The sequence below is a fragment of the Asterias amurensis genome, chromosome 1 (genome assembly GCF_032118995.1).
Source record: "Asterias amurensis chromosome 1, ASM3211899v1".
Classification (NCBI taxonomy): domain Eukaryota; kingdom Metazoa; phylum Echinodermata; class Asteroidea; order Forcipulatida; family Asteriidae; genus Asterias; species Asterias amurensis.
In genome coordinates this window covers 27258431-27280478 of record NC_092648.1, presented here as the reverse complement: position 1 = coordinate 27280478, position 22048 = coordinate 27258431, and the positions used below count along the sequence as shown (strand labels likewise).

General features: G+C 36.3%; 1 protein-coding gene across 1 annotated transcript in view; it reads left to right on the top strand.

Moving 5' to 3' along the window:
• Positions 1–16570, top strand: part of LOC139935072 (NPC intracellular cholesterol transporter 2-like) — a 29022-nt gene extending 12452 nt beyond the window's left edge. Inside the window, exons 2-4 of the mRNA XM_071929530.1 lie at positions 11892–12008; positions 13174–13352; positions 14832–16570. Coding sequence (XP_071785631.1) covers positions 11892–12008; positions 13174–13352; positions 14832–14918 — 383 coding nt within the window. The 3' untranslated portion in view covers positions 14919–16570. The remainder of the gene's footprint in view (positions 1–11891; positions 12009–13173; positions 13353–14831) is intronic.
• The last annotated feature ends 5478 nt before the right edge of the window (positions 16571–22048 follow it).

Here is a 22048-nt window from a genome sequence, read left to right as displayed (position 1 = left end):
CGCAGACATGATCCCATTTTGATCTCGTCTTCTGGTTCAAAATCGAGTTTGAAAATACATAATTTCATGTATAAAGAACTACGAAATTTCCCCATTGGTTGTGCGTAACACGTGTGTCGTACACGTGTAGTGTATTAGGCATCATTTATTTGGTGGCATGCTGCCAAGTTTATTGTACTCTGTGCCATAGCGTGATATGCATAGAGCTATATAGCTCTATTATTTAGAGCTGTATAGCTCTATTTATGCAGAACGCTGCGAAAATGATTTCCTCTCAATCTTCGGCGTCAAATTGTTCAAATGTTACCCTTCTGATGGCTTAGTGGTCAATGTGGAATTGAAGACGAAGTTTCGCTGAGATGGCCACCTACTTCAGTGATTCAACGTGTACAGAACACTGCTGCTCGCCTCGTTTCTTGTCTGCCTCGTTCTCACCATATTACACCTGTACTAATGCAATTGCATTGGCTCCCGGTTAAGTTTAGAAGACTTTACAAAATTCTTCTGTTAACTTTCAAGGCTCAAACATGTCAATCTCCTGCATATTTATCTGAACTTGTTCATCATGATTCCCCTACTCGGACTTTACGATCATCTCAACAGTCATTTCTTTCTGCTACTAGTGCTTCTTCCATTTTTTATGGCCACAGATCTTTTTCTTACGCCGCACCGTTTCTTTGGAATAGTCTTCCTGTGCATATTCGCCAAGCTAATACTTTACAATGTTTTAAGTCCTTGTTGAAAACTCATTTGTTTAAAGCTTCTTTTTTGTAGTTTGCCTCTTTGTATCTTGTATCTTTCTCTAATTGTTTATTTTATTGTTTTCTTTAATGCGCTTAGAGGCTTTTGCATTAGGCGCTTTACAAATGTCTTATTATTATTATTATTATTATTATTATTATTATTATTATTCATGGGACTTTTAATTATGTGAGAAAACAACAGTACAAAAAGACGAACATTGGTCATGTTTTGGTTAAACACCGAGAAGAATAGAGACGTTGCATCGATCGACCACTCTCCCCGGGTGAAGGGCGTTTTGGGCCCACGGAATTCACGTCAGTATTACAATATCTATTACTTCTTGAACTTAGCATAATCATCAATTGTTTTGATTATTTGTTAAAACAACTATCCAAGTTATTCTGATTTAAATACTTTGAAGAAAAAAAATCTCTGGAATAACGTAAGCCCTTTTAAACTTTCTCTAGTAGGAAAGGACGTTACGTAAACTAATCTATTTCTACATCCATGCACAGACATGGATGTTACAATACAAAACATTCAAAGAAAACAGAATGGTTAAAGTATAAGGCCCAAGCAATTAGGAGTGGTCTTGCTAAAATAAACTGCCGGATTAAACAAAACTTTAGTACAAACAAATCAATAAAACAATCCAGATTTTCATCGTCTTCTTCTCTTTGTTCCTTGTCCTCGAACAAAAGCACACTTCCCAAACTCGTATGAACTTGAAACTTCGCACATAGTTAGATATGCATTAGGAGTGGAATAATGTGTTAGTTAGGTCATGATGACGTCATCCATTCTTGAGTAATAAAAATTCAAATTATTATTTCAAAAAATCATTATTTTTGATCCACGTTTTTTTTTTATACTTCTTTTTTAAAATATTATCAATAGAGCGCGAAAAGGCTTCATGAAGAATAGTCTTCGTTCAATGCGGTTAAAACATACATGCCCCTTACAGTATTTTCTTCAGTCGTCAGTCAATATTTCCTAAGTTCATATTTCCTAAACTACATAAGCTATTTTGGCAATCTGTACATCATATGAAAGGGCTTTACGTACTTGACAGAAATGGATATGTTGGTGAACTTTCTTTGACCTTTTAACCTGTTTAAACGGGAAGTGACTGTGAAATGATTTGAAAGGGCGTGGTTTATTGTCTTTTAGGTCGAAATAAACATCCTTTGATGCTTTACCATCACACCATACAAGTCTGGCAAAGGTCTGGTTTAAAACAAATATTACCGATGACGTCACCAAACATACACTTTTACTAGATGACGTAATCACGTGGTTTTGACAGTTTTTGTAATTTGAATCATTTATTACAAATCTTGAGAACAAAGCAAGGTGTAATATTTGTTTTTTAATCCAGGCTGTTACTCCTGGAAACCGAACACCTTGAGTTTGTTCACAAACTCTCAATCTCTAGTTTTTTTTGTTTTTTTTTACTTCGTCTTCTTCTCCGTGGTTTTTGTCCGCTAACAAAGACATACTTGCTAAGCTCACATAAGCTTGAAACTTCACACATAGTTAGATATTCATTAGTAGATGAAACCGTTTTAGTTTCGTCATGATGACGTCATCAGGTGTCGAATTACAAGGTTTTTAGGTTCAAAAAGTGACCATTTGCTTTTCGCTATATGTCTTCGAATTTTACAGTTATGATATTCATAATTACGCATCTGATAGATCAAGACTGGGACTACATTTGAAAAGTTAACGTCAAAATCGTATGACCCCTCCTTCCGTTCGTACCGGAAGGTCAAAGTTTGCAATTGTATATTTTTCTTCAAAAATACATCTCCGTCCCTTGCCCTCTAACAAAAGCACACTTTCCAAACCTGTATGAACTTCTAACTTCACACATAGTTAGATATTTATCAGGAGAAGAAACCGTTTGAGTTACGTCACGATGACGTCATCAATTCTTGAGTTATGAATTTTCAAAGTTTATTATTTCAAAAAATCATAACTTTTGATCTACATGATGGGTTGTTACAATCGACACATCATCGGAAAGTTCGTTAAAAACTCCGTAAATGCCTCGCAGACATGATCCCATTTTGATCTCGTCTTCTGGTTCAAAATCGAGTTTGAAAATACATAATTTCATGTATAAAGAACTACGAAATTTCCCCATTGGTTGTGCGTAACACGTGTGTCGTACACGTGTAGTGTATTAGGCATCATTTATTTGGTGGCATGCTGCCAAGTTTATTGTACTCTGTGCCATAGCGTGATATGCATAGAGCTATATAGCTCTATTATTTAGAGCTGTATAGCTCTATTTATGCAGAACGCTGCGAAAATGATTTCCTCTCAATCTTCGGCGTCAAATTGTTCAAATGTTACCCTTCTGATGGCTTAGTGGTCAATGTGGAATTGAAGACGAAGTTTCGCTGAGATGGCCACCTACTTCAGTGATTCAACGTGTACAGAACACTGCTGCTCGCCTCGTTTCTTGTCTGCCTCGTTCTCACCATATTACACCTGTACTAATGCAATTGCATTGGCTCCCGGTTAAGTTTAGAAGACTTTACAAAATTCTTCTGTTAACTTTCAAGGCTCAAACATGTCAATCTCCTGCATATTTATCTGAACTTGTTCATCATGATTCCCCTACTCGGACTTTACGATCATCTCAACAGTCATTTCTTTCTGCTACTAGTGCTTCTTCCATTTTTTATGGCCACAGATCTTTTTCTTACGCCGCACCGTTTCTTTGGAATAGTCTTCCTGTGCATATTCGCCAAGCTAATACTTTACAATGTTTTAAGTCCTTGTTGAAAACTCATTTGTTTAAAGCTTCTTTTTTGTAGTTTGCCTCTTTGTATCTTGTATCTTTCTCTAATTGTTTATTTTATTGTTTTCTTTAATGCGCTTAGAGGCTTTTGCATTAGGCGCTTTACAAATGTCTTATTATTATTATTATTATTATTATTATTCATGGGACTTTTAATTATGTGAGAAAACAACAGTACAAAAAGACGAACATTGGTCATGTTTTGGTTAAACACCGAGAAGAATAGAGACGTTGCATCGATCGACCACTCTCCCCGGGTGAAGGGCGTTTTGGGCCCACGGAATTCACGTCAGTATTACAATATCTATTACTTCTTGAACTTAGCATAATCATCAATTGTTTTGATTATTTGTTAAAACAACTATCCAAGTTATTCTGATTTAAATACTTTGAAGAAAAAAAATCTCTGGAATAACGTAAGCCCTTTTAAACTTTCTCTAGTAGGAAAGGACGTTACGTAAACTAATCTATTTCTACATCCATGCACAGACATGGATGTTACAATACAAAACATTCAAAGAAAACAGAATGGTTAAAGTATAAGGCCCAAGCAATTAGGAGTGGTCTTGCTAAAATAAACTGCCGGATTAAACAAAACTTTAGTACAAACAAATCAATAAAACAATCCAGATTTTCATCGTCTTCTTCTCTTTGTTCCTTGTCCTCGAACAAAAGCACACTTCCCAAACTCGTATGAACTTGAAACGTCGCACATAGTTAGATATGCATTAGGAGTGGAATAATGTGTTAGTTAGGTCATGATGACGTCATCCATTCTTGAGTAATAAAAATTCAAATTATTATTTCAAAAAATCATTATTTTTGATCCACGTTTTTTTTTTTTACTTCTTTTTTAAAATATTATCAATAGAGCGCGAAAAGGCTTCATGAAGAATAGTCTTCGTTCAAGGCGGTTAAAACATACATGCCCCTTACAGTCTTTTCTTCAGTCGTCAGTCAATATTTCCTAAGTTCATATTTCCTAAACTACATAAGCTATTTTGGCAATCTGTACATCATATGAAAGGGCTTTACGTACTTGACAGAAATGGATATGTTGGTGAACTTTCTTTGACCTTTTAACCTGTTTAAACGGGAAGTGACTGTGAAATGATTTGAAAGGGCGTGGTTTAATGTCTTTTAGGTCGAAATAAACATCCTTTGATGCTTTACCATCACACCATACAAGTCTGGCAAAGGTCTGGTTTAAAACAAATATTACCGATGACGTCACCAAACATACACTTTTACTAGATGACGTAATCACGTGGTTTTGACAGTTTTTGTAATTTGAATCATTTATTACAAATCTTGAGAACAAAGCAAGGTGTAATATTTGTTTTTTAATCCAGGCTGTTACTCCTGGAAACCGAACACCTTGAGTTTGTTCACAAACTCTCAATCTCTAGTTTTTTTTGTTTTTTTTTACTTCGTCTTCTTCTCCGTGGTTTTTGTCCGCTAACAAAGACATACTTGCTAAGCTCACATAAGCTTGAAACTTCACACATAGTTAGATATTCATTAGTAGATGAAACCGTTTTAGTTTCGTCATGATGACGTCATCAGGTGTCGAATTACAAGGTTTTTAGGTTCAAAAAGTGACCATTTGCTTTTCGCTATATGTCTTCGAATTTTACAGTTATGATATTCATAATTACGCATCTGATAGATCAAGACTGGGACTACATTTGAAAAGTTAACGTCAAAATCGTATGACCCCTCCTTCCGTTCGTACCGGAAGGTCAAAGTTTGCAATTGTATATTTTTCTTCAAAAATACATCTCCGTCCCTTGCCCTCTAACAAAAGCACACTTTCCAAACCTGTATGAACTTCTAACTTCACACATAGTTAGATATTTATCAGGAGAAGAAACCGTTTGAGTTACGTCACGATGACATCATCAATTCTTGAGTTGTGAATTTTCAAAGTTTATTATTTCAAAAAATCATAACTTTTGATCTACATGATGGGTTGTTACAATCGACACATCATCGGAAAGTTCGTTAAAAACTCCGTAAATGCCTCGCAGACATGATCCCATTTTGATCTCGTCTTCTGGTTCAAAATCGAGTTTGAAAATACATAATTTCATGTATAAAGAACTACGAAATTTCCCCATTGGTTGTGCGTAACACGTGTGTCGTACACGTGTAGTGTATTAGGCATCATTTATTTGGTGGCATGCTGCCAAGTTTATTGTACTCTGTGCCATAGCGTGATATGCATAGAGCTATATAGCTCTATTATTTAGAGCTGTATAGCTCTATTTATGCAGAACGCTGCGAAAATGATTTCCTCTCAATCTTCGGCTTCAAATTGTTCAAATGTTACCCTTCTGATGGCTTAGTGGTCAATGTGGAATTGAAGACGAAGTTTCGCTGAGATGGCCACCTACTTCAGTGATTCAACGTGTACAGAACACTGCTGCTCGCCTCGTTTCTTGTCTGCCTCGTTCTCACCATATTACACCTGTACTAATGCAATTGCATTGGCTCCCGGTTAAGTTTAGAACAGTTTACAAAATTCTTCTGTTAACTTTCAAGGCTCAAACATGTCAATCTCCTGCATATTTATCTGAACTTGTTCATCATTATTCCCCTACTCGGACTTTACGATCATCTCAACAGTCATTGCTTTCTGCTACTAGTGCTTCTTCCATTTTTTATGGCCACAGATCTTTTTCTTACGCCGCACCGTTTCTTTGGAATAGTCTTCCTGTGCATATTCGCCAAGCTAATACTTTACAATGTTTTAAGTCCTTGTTGAAAACTCATTTGTTTAAAGCTTCTTTTTTGTAGTTTGCCTTTTTGTATCTTGTATCTTTCTCTAATTGTTTATTTTATTGTTTTCTTTAATGCGCTTAGAGGCTTTTGCATTAGGCGCTTTACAAATGTCTTATTATTATTATTATTATTATTATTATTATTCATGGGACTTTTAATTATGTGAGAAAACAACAGTACAAAAAGACGAACATTGGTCATGTTTTGGTTAAACACCGAGAAGAATAGAGACGTTGCATCGATCGACCACTCTCCCCGGGTGAAGGGCGTTTTGGGCCCACGGAATTCACGTCAGTATTACAATATCTATTACTTCTTGAACTTAGCATAATCACCAATTGTTTTGATTATTTGTTAAAACAACTATCCAAGTTATTCTGATTTAAATACTTTGAAGAAAAAAAATCTCTGGAATAACGTAAGCCCTTTTAAACTTTCTCTAGTAGGAAAGGACGTTACGTAAACTAATCTATTTCTACATCCATGCACAGACATGGATGTTACAATACAAAACATTCAAAGAAAACAGAATGGTTAAAGTATAAGGCCCAAGCAATTAGGAGTGGTCTTGCTAAAATAAACTGCCGGATTAAACAAAACTTTAGTACAAACAAATAAATAAAAAACAATCCAGATTTTCATCTTCTTCTTTTTTTAGGTCATGATGACGGCATCCATTTTTGAGTTATAAAAATTCAAAGTTTATTATTTCAAAAAATCATTATTTTTGGTCCACGTGGTGGATTCTTACAATCGATACATAATCGGAAAGGTCGTTAAAAACTCCGTATAGGCCTCGCAGACATGACCCCATTTTTACCTTGTCTTCTGGTTCAAATCAGATTTGTTGTGTATTTTCGTCAAAAATACATTTTTTGTTTTGACTACTACCGTACTGCGTTGATCACACCGGTTCTCGTCCGATCAGTGAAGTTAAGCAACCTCGGGCCCGGTCAGTACTTGTATGGGAAACCCGCTAAACCAGTTGTTGATGTTTTTTTTTTTCTACTTCTTTTTAAAAATATTATATCAGCTTCGTTTATAGTCTGTTTTCAAGGCGTTTTCAATAAACATTTCCCTTTCGTTTAGTTAGTCTCTTCTCCAGTCGTCATAATTCGTAAGTTCCTATGTCCTCAACCACAAAAGCTATTTTGACAATCTATACATCATATGAAAGGGGTTTACGTACTTCACAAAAATGGATATGTTGGTGACCTTTTCTTGACCTTTTGACCTTTCTAAACCGGAAGTGCATGTAAAATGCTTTGAAAAGGCCTATTTTCATGGGTTTTTCCTTTGATAATTGTCCACCAGGGTGTATTTTTGTACTCCCGGAAGCCGAACACCTTGTTTTTGTTATGACAAAAACTTGAGTCTAGTGTATTTTTAAGTTTGTTCGGCCAACTAAAAAATACCTTGTCCGCTAACACAAGCACCTTTCCCAAACCCGTATGAACTTGAAACTTCACACATAGATAGGTATTTATTAGGAGAGGAAACCGGTTAAGTTACGTCATGATGACGTCAACCGTTTTTGAATGATGGTCATTCAAAGTTTTTTTATTAATATAAAATCATAACTTCTGATCTACACAGGGGATTCTTACAATCAATACATCATCGGAATCATAATTCAAAACTCAGTAAACGCCTCGCAGACATAATCCCATTTTGACCTTGTCTTACGGTTCAAAAGTAAGCATTTGTATATTTTCTTGGCCTAAGTGTTTATGCCCAACGCAACATACCCCTCGCGACACGTTGCAACGTGTGCAGGTTGTGCACACGTTGCAAATTGAGATTGCGAGTTAGGGCCCGCGTGATCGCTTATAGTGCGGCGTTTTTTTGTGCCTGGGATGCAGAAGAATAACCACAATCTAAAACTTGAATCAAGTCTACACCTCGTCCAACTCCGATTGTATTAGTCAATTCAGGCATCCTCTTCAATTTTATTTTATGTAACAAGCAAAATTATTAATTTACCTATACATCATATGAAAGGGCCTCACGTACTTCACAAACATGGGTATGTTGGTGACCTTCTCTTGACCTTTTGACCTTTTAAACCGGAAGTGCCTGTAAAATGTTTTGAAAAGGCAGTATTTAAAGGCTTTTAGGTTGAAATGTACACTTTTTGATGCTTTTTCCATAAAATTATTACACATCGAGAAAACTGTTTGGTTTTGATTTCTTTGTAATTTGACGAGCTATTAACAATACTTGTTTCATTTAGTCAAACACTGACCCAACAATAGCCGAACACCTAGTGTTTGTTTCTACAAACACTATATCTAGTTCTTCTTCTTCTTCTCAGCGTCCCTTGTCCGCTAACAAAAGCGCCTTTCCCAAATTCGTATGAACTTGAAACTTCACACATAGTTAGCGATTTATTAGGAGAACAAACCGTGTGAGTTACGTCATGATGACGTCATCAATTCTTGAGTTATGAATATTCAAAGTTTATTAATTCAAAAAATCATAACTTTTGATGCCCATTTTGATGTTGTCTTCCGGCTCAAAAGAGAGGTTGAAATTTCAAAATTCACGTCTAAAGAACAACGTAAATCCCCATTGGTATGTGCATAAACATTGCACCTAGGCATACACACAACGTGTAGTGTATTAGCGGTGCAGCAGAGCACGCTCCAGTGATCATCCATTCTGCTTATTAGCGGCGATTGTCCGCTAAAAAAATCACACTTCCCAAGCACATATAAAGTTGAAACTTCACACATAGTTAGATATGTATAAGGAGAAGAAACCGTTTGAGTTATGTCACGATGACGTCATCAATTCTTGAGTTATGAATTTTCAAAGTTTATTATTTCAAAAAATCATAACTTTTAAACTACATGATGGGTTGTTATCAAACGACACATCATCGGAAAGTTCGTTAAAAACTCCGTAAATGCCTCGCAGACGTGATCCCATTTTGATCTCGTCTTCCGGTTCAAAATCGAGTTAGAAAATTCACAATTTCTTGTATAAAGAACTACGAAATTTCCCCATTGGTTGTGCGTAACACTTGTGGCGTACACGTGTAGTGTATTAGGCAAAATTTATTTGGTGGCATGCTGCCAATTTTGTTGTACTCTGTGCCATAGCGTGATATGCATATAGAGCTATATAGCTATGCAGAACGCTGCGAAAACGATGTCATTTCAATCTTCAGCGTCAAATTGTTCAAATGTTACCCTTCTGATGGCTTAGTGGTCAATGTGGAATTGAAGACGAAGTTTCGCTGAGATGGCCACCTACTTCAGTGATTCATGGGACTTTTAATTATGTGAGAAAACAACAGTACAAAATGACGGAACATTGGTCATGTTTTGGTTAAACACCGAGAAGAATAGATACGTTACATCGATCGACCACTCCCCCCGGGTGAAGGGCGTTTTGGGCCCACGGAATTCACGTCAGTATTACGATATCTATTACTTCTTGAACTTAGCATAATCATCAATTGTTTTGATTATTTGTTAAAACAACTATCCAAGTTATTTTGAGTTAAATATTTTGAAGAAAAAAAATCTCTGAAATAACATAAGCCCTTTAAAACTTTCTCTAGTAGGAAAGGACGTTACGTAACCTAATCTATTTCTACCTCCATGCACAGACATGGATGTTACAATACAAAACATTCAAAGAAAACAGAATGGTTAAAGCATAAGGCCCAAGCAATTAGGAGTGGTCTTGCTAAAATAAACTGCCGGATTAAACAAAACTTTAGTACAAACAAATCAATAAAACAATCCAGATTTTCATCTTCTTCTTCTCTTCGTCCCTTGTCCTCGAACAAAAGCACACTCGTATGAACTTGAAACTTCGCACATAGTTAGATATGCATTAGGAGTGGAATAATGTGTTGGTTAGGTTATGATGACGTCATCCATTCTTGAGTAATAAAAATTCAAATTATTATTTCAAAAAATCATTATTTTTGATCCACGTTTTTTTTTTTTTACTTCTTTTTAAAAATATTATCAATAGAGCGCGAAAAAGCTTCATGAAGAATAGTCTTCGTTCAAGGCGGTTAAAACATACATGCCCCTTACAGTCTTTTCTTCAGTCGTCAGTCAATATTTCCTAAGTTCATATTTCCTAAACTACATAAGCTATTTTGACAATCTGTACATCATATGAAAGGGCTTTACGTACTTGACAGAGATGGATATGTTGGTGAACTTTCGTTGACCTTTTGACCTGTCTAAACGGGAAGTGACTGTGAAATGATTTGAAAGGGCGTGGTTTATTGTCTTTTAGGTCGAAATAAACATCCTTTGATGTTTTACCATTACACCATACAAGTCTGGCAAAGGTCTGGTTTAAAACAAATATTACCGATGACGTCACCAAACATACACTTTTACTACATGACGTAATCATGTGGTTTTGACAGTTTTTGTAATTTGAATCATTTATTACAAATCTTGAGAACAAAGCAAGGTGTAATATTTGTTTTTTAATCCATGCTTTTACTCCCGGAAACCGAACACCTTGAGTTTGTTCACAAACTCTCAATCTCTAGTTATATCTCTAATTTTTTTATATTGTTAAGAAAACATATGGGAGTAAATTTTCACCGAAGTTCATCTCCAGATCACGTGATCCACAAGGTCAAATCCAAGGTCAAAGTAAAGGTCAAAAGGTTACTAAACCTAAACATGTTCCTACAAAAAAAGTAATGGCAGATTTGGAAAGCTTATGCAATTTCCTTTCAAAAGACACCAATTTCAACGAATTTGACCCAATGGTTACCGATTTATGGTTGTTTGAATGTCAGAGGTCAGGCGCAGTTTGACCGAAATCAACGAGAAAGTGCATGCCGTAGCGCGAAAACCGTTTATCGGATAGAGCTGAAAATTGAAATTTAAGCTTGTTGAGCCATTATTACCCCATAAAAAAAAATTTGAGCAAATTTACAGAGGGTAGGGTTTAAATTTGTCTTTTTTTTTGGTGATTTGACACGGAATGACCCTTGGGTAGAATTACCAGGACAGTGAAGTTCTTGACCGAGCTGACCCCAAATCACTGCACCCTGCGTAACCTTTGACTGCAATATGTGCATGATTAAAACAACTCTCGCGAGACTTGGTTGCGAATGTATCAAGAATGTATGGTGTGTTTAATTCCTAATTAATCTGGTCAATTAGTGTAAGGAGTACTTTCATTCTGTGATGGCTGAAATGCAACAGAAACAACGAAACAAAAATATAGGCGACGGCACAGGAGCAGCACTACCCAAAAGATGTTTACCGCGTCTGCATGTACAAGGCATGCATCCTCGTCTCAGCTGATTTCCTCCTTTTTTTTCTTCTCAGTTTTACCATATAAAATTTTAAAACCAAAGCATTGAAATTTTGTAATTTTGTAATTGCTGAAGTTATATTTGCATGCCTGATGCATTGATAGACACCACACAGAATCAACATGTCAGTTTCTTCACGCTTGGTCTTGGCTGGGAAAAGTTCTTGGCCGTGACCTATGGTAATTGGATGGAAGAATCATTTATTCTATTTATTAATATTGCATTGTTTATTTTGTTGCCATTCAGAGGGAGTTCCAATGGTTGCGGTTATTAACAAGGTAGACTTAAGCCCATGTGATGCGTTCCCATGTCAACTGAAGAAAGGAACTAATACCACTATCACCGTTGACTTTACCCTCAACAGTAAGTACTCACAAAGTTGTGGAAATTCTGCTCTTTTTATTTAAAGCCATTATACGCTTTTGGAACAGATGACAAAAACAAAGTTCACAGATTAACAAATAACTTACAATGGGTTTATAGAAGGTAATGGTGAAAGACTTCTCTGGAAATATTATTTCATGAAATGCTTTACTTTTTGAGAAAACATTACGGTAAAACAATTATCAATTCTCGATGTCGAGAATTACGGAATTATATTAAACACATGTCATGACACGGCGAACCGTGCAGAAACAAGGGTGGGTTTTCCTGTTATTTTCTCCCCACTCCGATTGACCGATTGAGCTCAAATTTTCACAGGTTTGTTATTTTATATACATATTATAAGTTGTGATACACGAAGTGTGGGCCTTTGTTTTCCGAAAGTGTCCAATCATCATAAAGGCACTGGATACTTTGGTAATTGCTCAAAATAATTGTTGACATAAAAACTTGAGAAACGGCTCCCTCTGAAGTAAAATTTTGAGCTCAATCAGTCATCGATCTTGCGAGATAATAATGAAAGAAAAAACACAAAGTTGTGTGCGATTAGATGGTTGATATTGAGACCTCAAGTTCTAAATCTGAGGTCTCGAAATCAAATTTGTAAAAAATTACTGCTTTCTCTAAAACTATGGCACTTTAGAGGAGCCGTTTCTCACAATGTTTTATAATATCAACCTCTCCCCATTACTCGTCACCAACAAAGGTTTTATGCTAATAATTATTTTGAGTAATTACTAATAGTGTCCACTGCCTTAAACCCTCAAGAGACCAAAGCGGGCACAAGCGGCTTGTACCAAAATGCCCATATAGCGGTTGCAAACGGCCGCAAGGTTTGACCTTCTTCCATTCACATGAAGAGGTCAAGGTAAAGGTCATAATGGGATATGAAATTTTCTAAGTTAGTATGTAATCCAAGTTTCTAAACACAAAACAAAATTTTCTGCTTCGAGTTGATGTAAAATTTGATTATAGGAATGAACAATATTAGCAATGTCTGGGCATTTTGTGATGATTATGTATGGAACTTGGTCTCTAAAGGGTTTTCTTAAGAGAGGTGGAAATGTAAGATAGTAATGTATTTTGTTGAAGGATAGAGGAGAGATTTTAACCCTGCCTTTATGTTTTTCTCTCTCCTGTCTAGAATCTGAAATGGCCAAGACAGCTACCACGGTTGTACATGGAATACTAAAAGGTCTGCCCGTACCCTTCAGCACAGATTACACAGATGCGTGCAAAACCGCTGGCTTAAAATGTCCCTTGATGCAGTCAAGTGAAAATGTTTACACAGCCAAGCTTTACATCCAAAAAGTGTACCCTGATGTAAGTAAATATTGCCAGTCATTCTGAATCAATTTATAGTCAGTTAATAGTTGTTTACATTATTGGAAAGACATAGTATTTTGGTAGCTTGTGTGGTGTGGGTTATCAATCTAGGCTCTTTACATGTATATCTATGTATGTGCAAACTTTAAAACTATTTTGTCTAAAAATTCTAGTCGCACAATGAGCCAATAATTCTTTCATCCTCAAGCCGAGGGCACTCTACTCAAATGACCTCATGCACATAAGGTCTATCACTGAAAATGAAGCAAGCATAACCCAAAGATATAGCATAAATATACTAATGGTTTTTCTTTTTATAAGTTTCTTTGTGAAACCTACAAGTAATATTTTCATAATGACTTAAAATAGGAAAAATTATATTTCTGTTCAGCAAAATGACTTGGTGTAAGCCTAGATGATTTGATTTCGTGTTTCTTGCTGACAGAGATCTCAAAATGCTGACTGAGAATTTAAAACATTGTTTGTGACCCCCCCCCCAACACTCCCTTCAACGACCTGCCGTCGATTTCACAAAACTCTTCCTAACTTAAGACTAATCTTAGGACTTAGGACGAGTCCCAACCCTGCACCGTAGCATGCAGACCTTAAGATTAAGTCATTTGGAAATATAATTATTTATTTTTTCAAGCATAAGAGTATATGTTAAGTAACAATCAAACATTTTTAAAGTAAATGTTTGTAACGTTTTATATGTTTAAAAAAATGTTTAAAATTGTTTGGGGGTTGACTCCGCCTACCCCTTTTGTGACATAAATCGAGGCAGACTTTGCCTTGATGCGTAGAGTAAACACACAAGTAAAATACATGCAAGTCCAAGTCGTGAGGTTGTACGTTTAGAAAACAGTTTTTTTCGTGCTTTTTTCCGGCAATGCCGACCAATTATATTTCTGCTGGATGCAGCAAAGCAACTAAAGATGGGGTCGGTCTGCATGGCTGGTCAGACTCACAAGAGCCATAGTGCCTAGTGGTCCGGTCGGTCCGGTACGACGTCTTTTTCAGCGCTGTGCATCATTTTCTCTTCAAATATCGCACCTCGATTGACTTCACGAACAGCGCCCTCTCGGGTCGGGGCCTACTCTTAAATTTGTAAAAAAAAGATAACTAATTTTTTAGAACCTTAGTTGACTGTTTATTCACATTCCACTCATCAAAACACATATATTAGTGATAAAAGCTTTATTTTGACAAAATATCACTTCCAGATGACTTTAAGATTAATCCTAAGTAAGGACGAGTTACTCGTCCTAACTCGAGACAAGACGAGTTCTTACTCTTTGTGAAATCGACCCCCTGGTGGCACCTGGCTACACCCATGGCTCAGTGTTCAGAAACCACAAAACGGAGAATCTTAGCCTTTTTTGAGGTAAAGAGTTACAATGATCTCTTCCTATTAATTTTTCTCTCTTGCCTTTCATTTTTGTATTAAATTTGCTCTTTATCTCTTCCTTGTTCCAGATAAATGTCTATGTCAAGTGGGAACTACAGGACCAGGATGGCAAGGATCTTTTCTGCTTTGAAATTCCTGTGACAATCGTCGGGTAAAGCGTCTTTGTAAAGCCAAAGTTCCCATTAGACTTTTTCACTGTGACTCTTCTGTAGAAAGACAAAATTAAGTCCAATAGGGACGCATAGTAAACTGACCTCCCTGTCAACTTACTGCAAAACTATTAACAGGTGGAAGACTTTCGCGCAACCACAGTATATTATCAGGGCTGCTTAAAAAGTTTTAGTGGAACAGCTCTGCATTGTCAACCTTTCTGTGACCAAGCTGTAAAAGGCTATGCAAACCTCGCAGCATATAAGTCCAGGTGGGAACGCACGACTCAATTACGCGAAAGCCAGTCCACAGTAACCTTCCACAGTGCAATGGGAATATGGCTTAAGCTTGCTAGCTGTCTTTTTTTTAACCAAAGGGTCGAAGTTCACTGTCGAAGTTTGTCTGTTGTAGTTAAAACTTTTCTTTGGTCACTAGAGAAAAAATAAATCAATTTAAATAATGATTCAAACAAATTAATGAATTTATAAATGCTTATAATACATCAAGATCCCTACACTACTGTAAAATCTTGGAAAGAGCTGTCTGCTAGGAAAAGCAATGCTCTGTAGTTACTGATATTTTGTTTGAGTTATTAAAGAAAGTCAATGTGCTAAGAAATTTGATAACTTAAATCATATTTCCAGGGACAAGGTATGGGTAAGAATTTAAAACCTTTTTTCGGAATTTAGGTTTTGAGTGTGCAATGTGAGAGTATATTTTTTTATTTACCACGTAAGGATGAATTGAAACTAGGCACACATTTCAAAATTGATCTCAATTTATTCAAATTGAGCAACAATATGCAGAACATAGAAACAAAAGACGACAAAAAATTGCAAAGTTACTTCCCCTTAACTTCATTTGGACAAGCTAGGTTGCTTGTTATCAGAATATTCTGATTTTCTATAGATGTTCCTACTGGTGACTGCTCTATATGTCTCTCTTAATATTCATGCATGATGTCATAATTCTTACTGAAAATGAGGCTATAGGCGCATGTCAGCCACCACTTGCAGTGGCTGCGCCTTTGGCCTCGTTCTGGGTTAGAAATGTGACATATGCATGTATAAATACTAAGAGAGGGGTATATTTGTTCGTACAAGCCTATGTTCCAAAACACCCAGGGGTGGATTTCACAAAGAGTTGGGACTAGTCTTATCTCGAGTTAGGACCAGTTACTCGTCCTAACTTAGGACTATCCATGCAGTTTGTATATCTCCTAGGACTAGTCCTAAGTTAGGACTAGTCCTAATTCTTTGTGAAATCGACCCCTGGTAAGTTACTTGCTAGGTCTAGGGTTAGGGTTGGGAAAATACACTAGATATGACGGGACATAGGGGTTTCGGAATGTGGGGTTTCGAAACAAAGGGTTGTTATTGTAACAGTTTCTACTTCATAGAGAATTGCATTTTTTTTTGCAACAAGCACACCAGCTTGTCTGAGTGGAGTTTGTTTTCTTTCCATGATCTCTATGCTTATAATATATATGACCACTTTGTGACTTGAATGCATATGTTGTGTTCAGTCCATTCTTCCTCCCCTGTTTTACTTTCTAAATGTTAGAAATAGTGTGGAAAGTGTTACTATGTGGTGTGTATTTATATAATGTGGATTGTGTTTAAAATAATAATACATCAATTATGCAATTTCAAAATAATGATAATGGCTTCTTTAATATAGCGTGCATATCCATCACTAGTGACGCTCAAGGCGCTTTTAACAGACATTATTTGCTGCAAGGTACGCGGGACTACGTTTGAACTATTTTCATACAATGTTTGATAAAACAATCACCCCTTTTTATGCCAGATAATGCCAGTAGTTTTTGGTCAAGCCACTGAGTTGTGCATTAGTCATTTCAATAGAGTGCAAATGCATGTAAACAGTTTTATATTGTGTATGTACTATTTGGAAATTTGTGTTATGATTAGCAAGCTTTGTGTTGTTGCTTATTACTGACTGTATTGAATCCAATTAAAATGCTGCTTTTGCATTTTTATTATTGACATAAATAAATGATTCGAGAAAGAGAAAAACATACATATGAAGTACATTAGCCCCCCCCCCTCGACTAAACAAGAATTTTGTATGAAAGGTATGGACGATTGGTTTGGTTCGCGGTATAGCGCCCTGTGACGTCTACCTGGGGTCACTTTCACGAAGAGTTAGGACTAGTCCTATAGGAGATATTAAAAATGTATGGCTAGAAGGTTGGACGAATGACTCGTCCTAAGTCGAGTAAATCCACCCCAGGATTGATACAATAAATCAGTTTCTTAAAGGTGTTGGATGCTCTGGAGTGGAGGGGTTGGTGTGGGGTAGCGGGGGGTTGGGGGGGGGGGGATATCCCGGGTCAAAATTCCAGTTGAACCTAGTTAACTGGGGTTAACTGGGGTCAACTGGTTCAACTGGAAAGTGACCAAACTCGTCCATTTTCCATATTAACCAACTGGTTTGGACTAGGTTTAACTGTGTTCAACTAGGTTGAATTATAAACCAATTGGTTTCTGTCCATTTTCCATATTAAACTAACTGGTTTTAACTGTGTTTAACTAGTTTATCAACTGGTTTCAACTAGTTCCAGTTAAACCCAGTTTAACTAGGTTCAACTGGAATTTCGACCTGGGATTGTACTTTTCTACAAAAGGACTACGCAATATTTGGTTAAGAGAAGGTCGAGGTAGTGAATTTATTTTCCGCAGTTTGACGTAGCTTCTATACCCTGTAATATATAATGTTAAATTTGCATCGTGGATAAAGAATTCATTTCCGATGTGTACTACCACTGTATACGTGGATTTCACAAAGGTAGTCCTAACTTAGGACTAGTCCTAGCGCAATGCTATGAGATAGGACCAGTCCTAAGTTAGGATGAGTTACTGGTCCTAACTTAGGACCAGTCCTATCTCTTAGCATTGCCTAGGACTAGTCCTAAAGTTAGGACTACCTTTGTGAAATCCACCCCAGTACTTTTCCGAGTTCTGTGGTAAAATATCACACGCAAGCTTATTAGTACTAGGGTGGGATTCGAACCCACGACCTATACCCTTCCTAGATTTTATACATTTTGTGTGTGTGTAGAGATGATGAGCTATTTTTAAAAACGCAACTTGGGCTTGCCATAAACTTGACTTGTATCTCAAATAAAAAGACTTGAAATTAAAAGCTAACATTTCGGTGTGTTATTAGACATTGTTATAACGCTAACGCGGGAAAATGCTTTGCATGAAAAACTGGGGACTTAGACCTGCTTTATACTTCGCAGTGCTACCACTCGATTCGACTCGCTACTTTTAATCGGCTAGCAAATTCATACCCCAATTCCATACTTTATTGAAAAAAAATAACCTGTATGCAACTCGAAGTCATTCTCGACAGAAATAATGCACTCGAACTCTGACAAATTATATTCCCCGTTTACGAAAAAAGTTCAAAAAGCGTAAAAATTAGGTAGTCTTTATTAGATGTTAAATTTGCATCGGGGATAAAGAATATTAATATTTGGTTTTTACCCATATACACCGATGTGTGTAGCACTGTATACTCAGTACTTTCCCGAGTCCTGTGAAAAAAAAAAAAAAAAAAATAGTCTTTGAAAAGTTACAAACAACAGGTTCACAATTAACTATGATTTTTCAGTAATATATAGCACATTTTCTTAAGGATGTTTTCAAAGTGTTGAAATTATGCTGTTTTTCTCCATAAAATATTTTTGGGAGAACAAACTCAGTATCGGGTGCACAAACTTAGCAAGAAAAAGGAGGGTTAGATTTGTTTATCCTTTGGTGCTCAAATCAAGCTGAAAAGTGGAAGGGATAAATTTGTTTATCCTTTGCTGCTCAAAACCAACCAAAAAGTAGGAGGGGTAGATTTATTTATCCCTTGAAACTCAAACACGGCAAAATGTGCGATATATTGTAACAAATAAGTGGAATTTATCTATTTTTAGCCATTTAGCCACTGTACCGCTCAGCCGCATATAGCAAAACACTGTATGCGGTACGAGGAAACCTCGCTAGCTTGTGTTTGTAGAAAAAAAGGAACATCAAAAGCAAACTCGATAGTCATTAGTAGGTCTACGCATTTGTTAACGTATCTAGTTGTTATAGATCGTTATTAATTCTCCCTTCATAGTTGACTTGTCGAAGCTAATGATGATGAAATAATTTAGCTCTTACGAAAAATAAAACGCTCATAAACAGGAAACTGTTCATCATTTATGATGATATTGTCGAAAATAACGCCTTCGCATTTAATCAGTATGAGCATTGAGCCAGACAAAAGCCTTGAAAAGCTATTGTGTTCATTTTATCCGTGCAAAAAAATATTCGCCATAAAAATTACCGTAGCCGTTTAACGAGAGGCATTTATTGTTCCCATGAGAACTTGTATAGTATTACCGAACGGGTTAAAAATTGTGCATACACATTAAGCCATGGCTATCTTTTAAAATTTGAACTACGATTCCAGTAATTTACTGCAAGAATCTTGAAAAATTGGAGGTGCAGGGGCTAAAGGGTTAAAACGTTTTAGCAAAGCAAAATTAGATTGATTCGTAAAATCTACATCATGTTTTTCACGATTTGGAGGATAAAATGGTAAAACAAAAACTTATTGCTTTAAAATCCTGTTTCGAGAGCAATTCTCAGACCATAATGAATATTTTAAGATACTTGACAAATAACCAAATATAAACAGGTTCACAATTAAATAAACAATTTGTAGTTTTGTACTGTTTTTGGTAATATATAGCAACTTTTCTTGAAGATGTTTTCAAAATGTTAAAACTATACTGTTTTTCTCCATAAAATACCTTTGGGAGAACAAAGTCAATATCGGGTGCACAAACTAAGCCAAAAAGAGGAGGGGATATATTTGTTTATCCTTTGGTGCTCAAGTCGAGCTGAAAAGTGGAAGGGATAGATTTGTTTATCCTTTGCTGCTAAAAAAAGGAAGGGATAGAGTGTATCCCTTGAAACTAAAACACGACAACGAGTTTGATATAATGCAATAAATACGTGTGATTTATCCATTTTGAAAAAAGTTAGTATAGCAAAATTAGATTGAGTCGTAAAATCTACAACATATTTTTCACGATTTGGAGGAAAAAATGGTAAAACAAAAATTTGATGCTTTAAATTCCTGTTTCGAGAGCAATTTACAGACCATAATGACAATTTTAAGCTGTAAATTTGAAAAATAACCAAATCTAAAAAAAACATGAACCTGTTAAACGTTGTGTTAAAAACAACCAAACGTTCAACACCACACCCCCATCCCAGTAAAAAAACTTACAGAGTGTGCAACATTACATTTTTTTAATTTATTTTATTTATATAGATAAAATAAATTATTAGGGGCCTACTTGGAGATCCAAGGCCTCCGTAAACCATGTGAACTTAATGAGGCCAAGACCTATGACACGTCCAGTTGCACACGAAATGACAGCGTAAAGTAAAAGTTGTCCGTAAATGGACATTGATCGTTTGAAGATTTGCCGCATTTAAATGTACTGTGGACACCATTGGTGATTTTAGAAAACGATTCGAGAAAGCTATTGAAGCACGAACCGTGTTTTAAATTCAAATACAGTTGTTTTTTGGTGAAAAGTATATCAAAGCCATTGTTACTCTTTGTCAAAATAAAACAGCTGCAGTGCTTCTCACCATTGTCAACCTCCGAGTTTACCCACCCAGAAATCACTAAATGATATATATATGAAGGAGTGATGGAAGGGTAGTTTTACAACAGCGTCTTGATCCACGCCAGGCCTGATCCACGCATTTCCGAGCTGCTCCTTCAACCTGAAAAGGACTGTCTGTAAACAGTGACGCGAAACAGTATTGCAAATTATCCAAGCCATTTTTATTTGTTTATTTCTATCAACAGCTCACCAAGTCAGTTTTTATGGTCATTGTTTTTGTGGAGTACAATGATCTAAGACCCTATACCTTTAATGGTCTGCCATTTCGGTAAAGTCCTTTAAAGACAGTAGACATTATTGGTAATTGTCAAAGACCAGTCTTTTAAATTTGTGTATCTAAACATGTGTATAAAATAACAAATCTGTGGAAATTTGAGCTTATTTGGGCGTCGAAGTTGCGAGATGTGAATGAAATAAAAAAAAACATTTTGGTTCAAGGGCTCATTTATTACTGATAACCAAAATGTAAATTTCTTTTCATTATGTGGAAAATGGGAAACAGATCATCAGTGAAAAGTCCAATTCCAGACAAGGCCTTCTACATTGATTGTGATCTTTGTGTGTTTTATGTAACATGTTGACCTTTATAAAAAAGTAATTATTACCACAGTGAGCCATTGTGGTATTGTGAAGAGTTTCCTCAGTGCGCTTTGTTATTATTCCTTTATTTACTCCGAATAGTGTTAAAAGCTCTAAACAATATTGGTAGTTACTCAAAATCATTGTTTTCATAAACACTTACGTGGTAACTACTAATGGAAAGCTATTGAAAGTATAAATTGTTTTGAGAAACGGTTCCCTCTGATGAAGTAACACTATAGTTTTCTAGAAAGAAGTAATTTCCCATTTAAATATTTGAATTGATTTCGAGACCTCACGCTTGTCCCCCATGATTGTGTCAAACTGTGTAAAAACTTCTTCTTACAACGCTCTCATGTTCAGACAACTCTTTGTTCCGAAAACCCTTCATGTTTTACGCGCGGTAGTAAGCGCGTTCAACTACTGGTTTTGCTGATGACCAGTTGAAAACTTTACGGCCAAGCTCTGATTCCACAAGGGCAATTAAAGGTGACTTTTTGCATGGTTAAAGGCACTGGGCATCATTGGTAATTGTCAAAGTATTCTCAATTGGTGTCTCTAAACATATGCATAAAATAACTAACCTGTGAAAGTTTGATCTCAATTGGTCGTCGAAGTTGCGAGAATGAAAGAAGAAACACCCTCGCCACACGAAGGTGTGCTTTCACAAATATTTCCCCACTGTTCCCTCGAACCCGCGGGTGTTTACCAGCGCAGTTTGTAAACCAACAACTTGTATTGTTATTCCTCGGTTAAAAACTGTGAAGTTTAATTGGTCGAGAACCAATCACGTGATGTGATACAACACCGTATTTGGCTGCACAGAGCGGAGGGTAACATGAGTTGTTTACC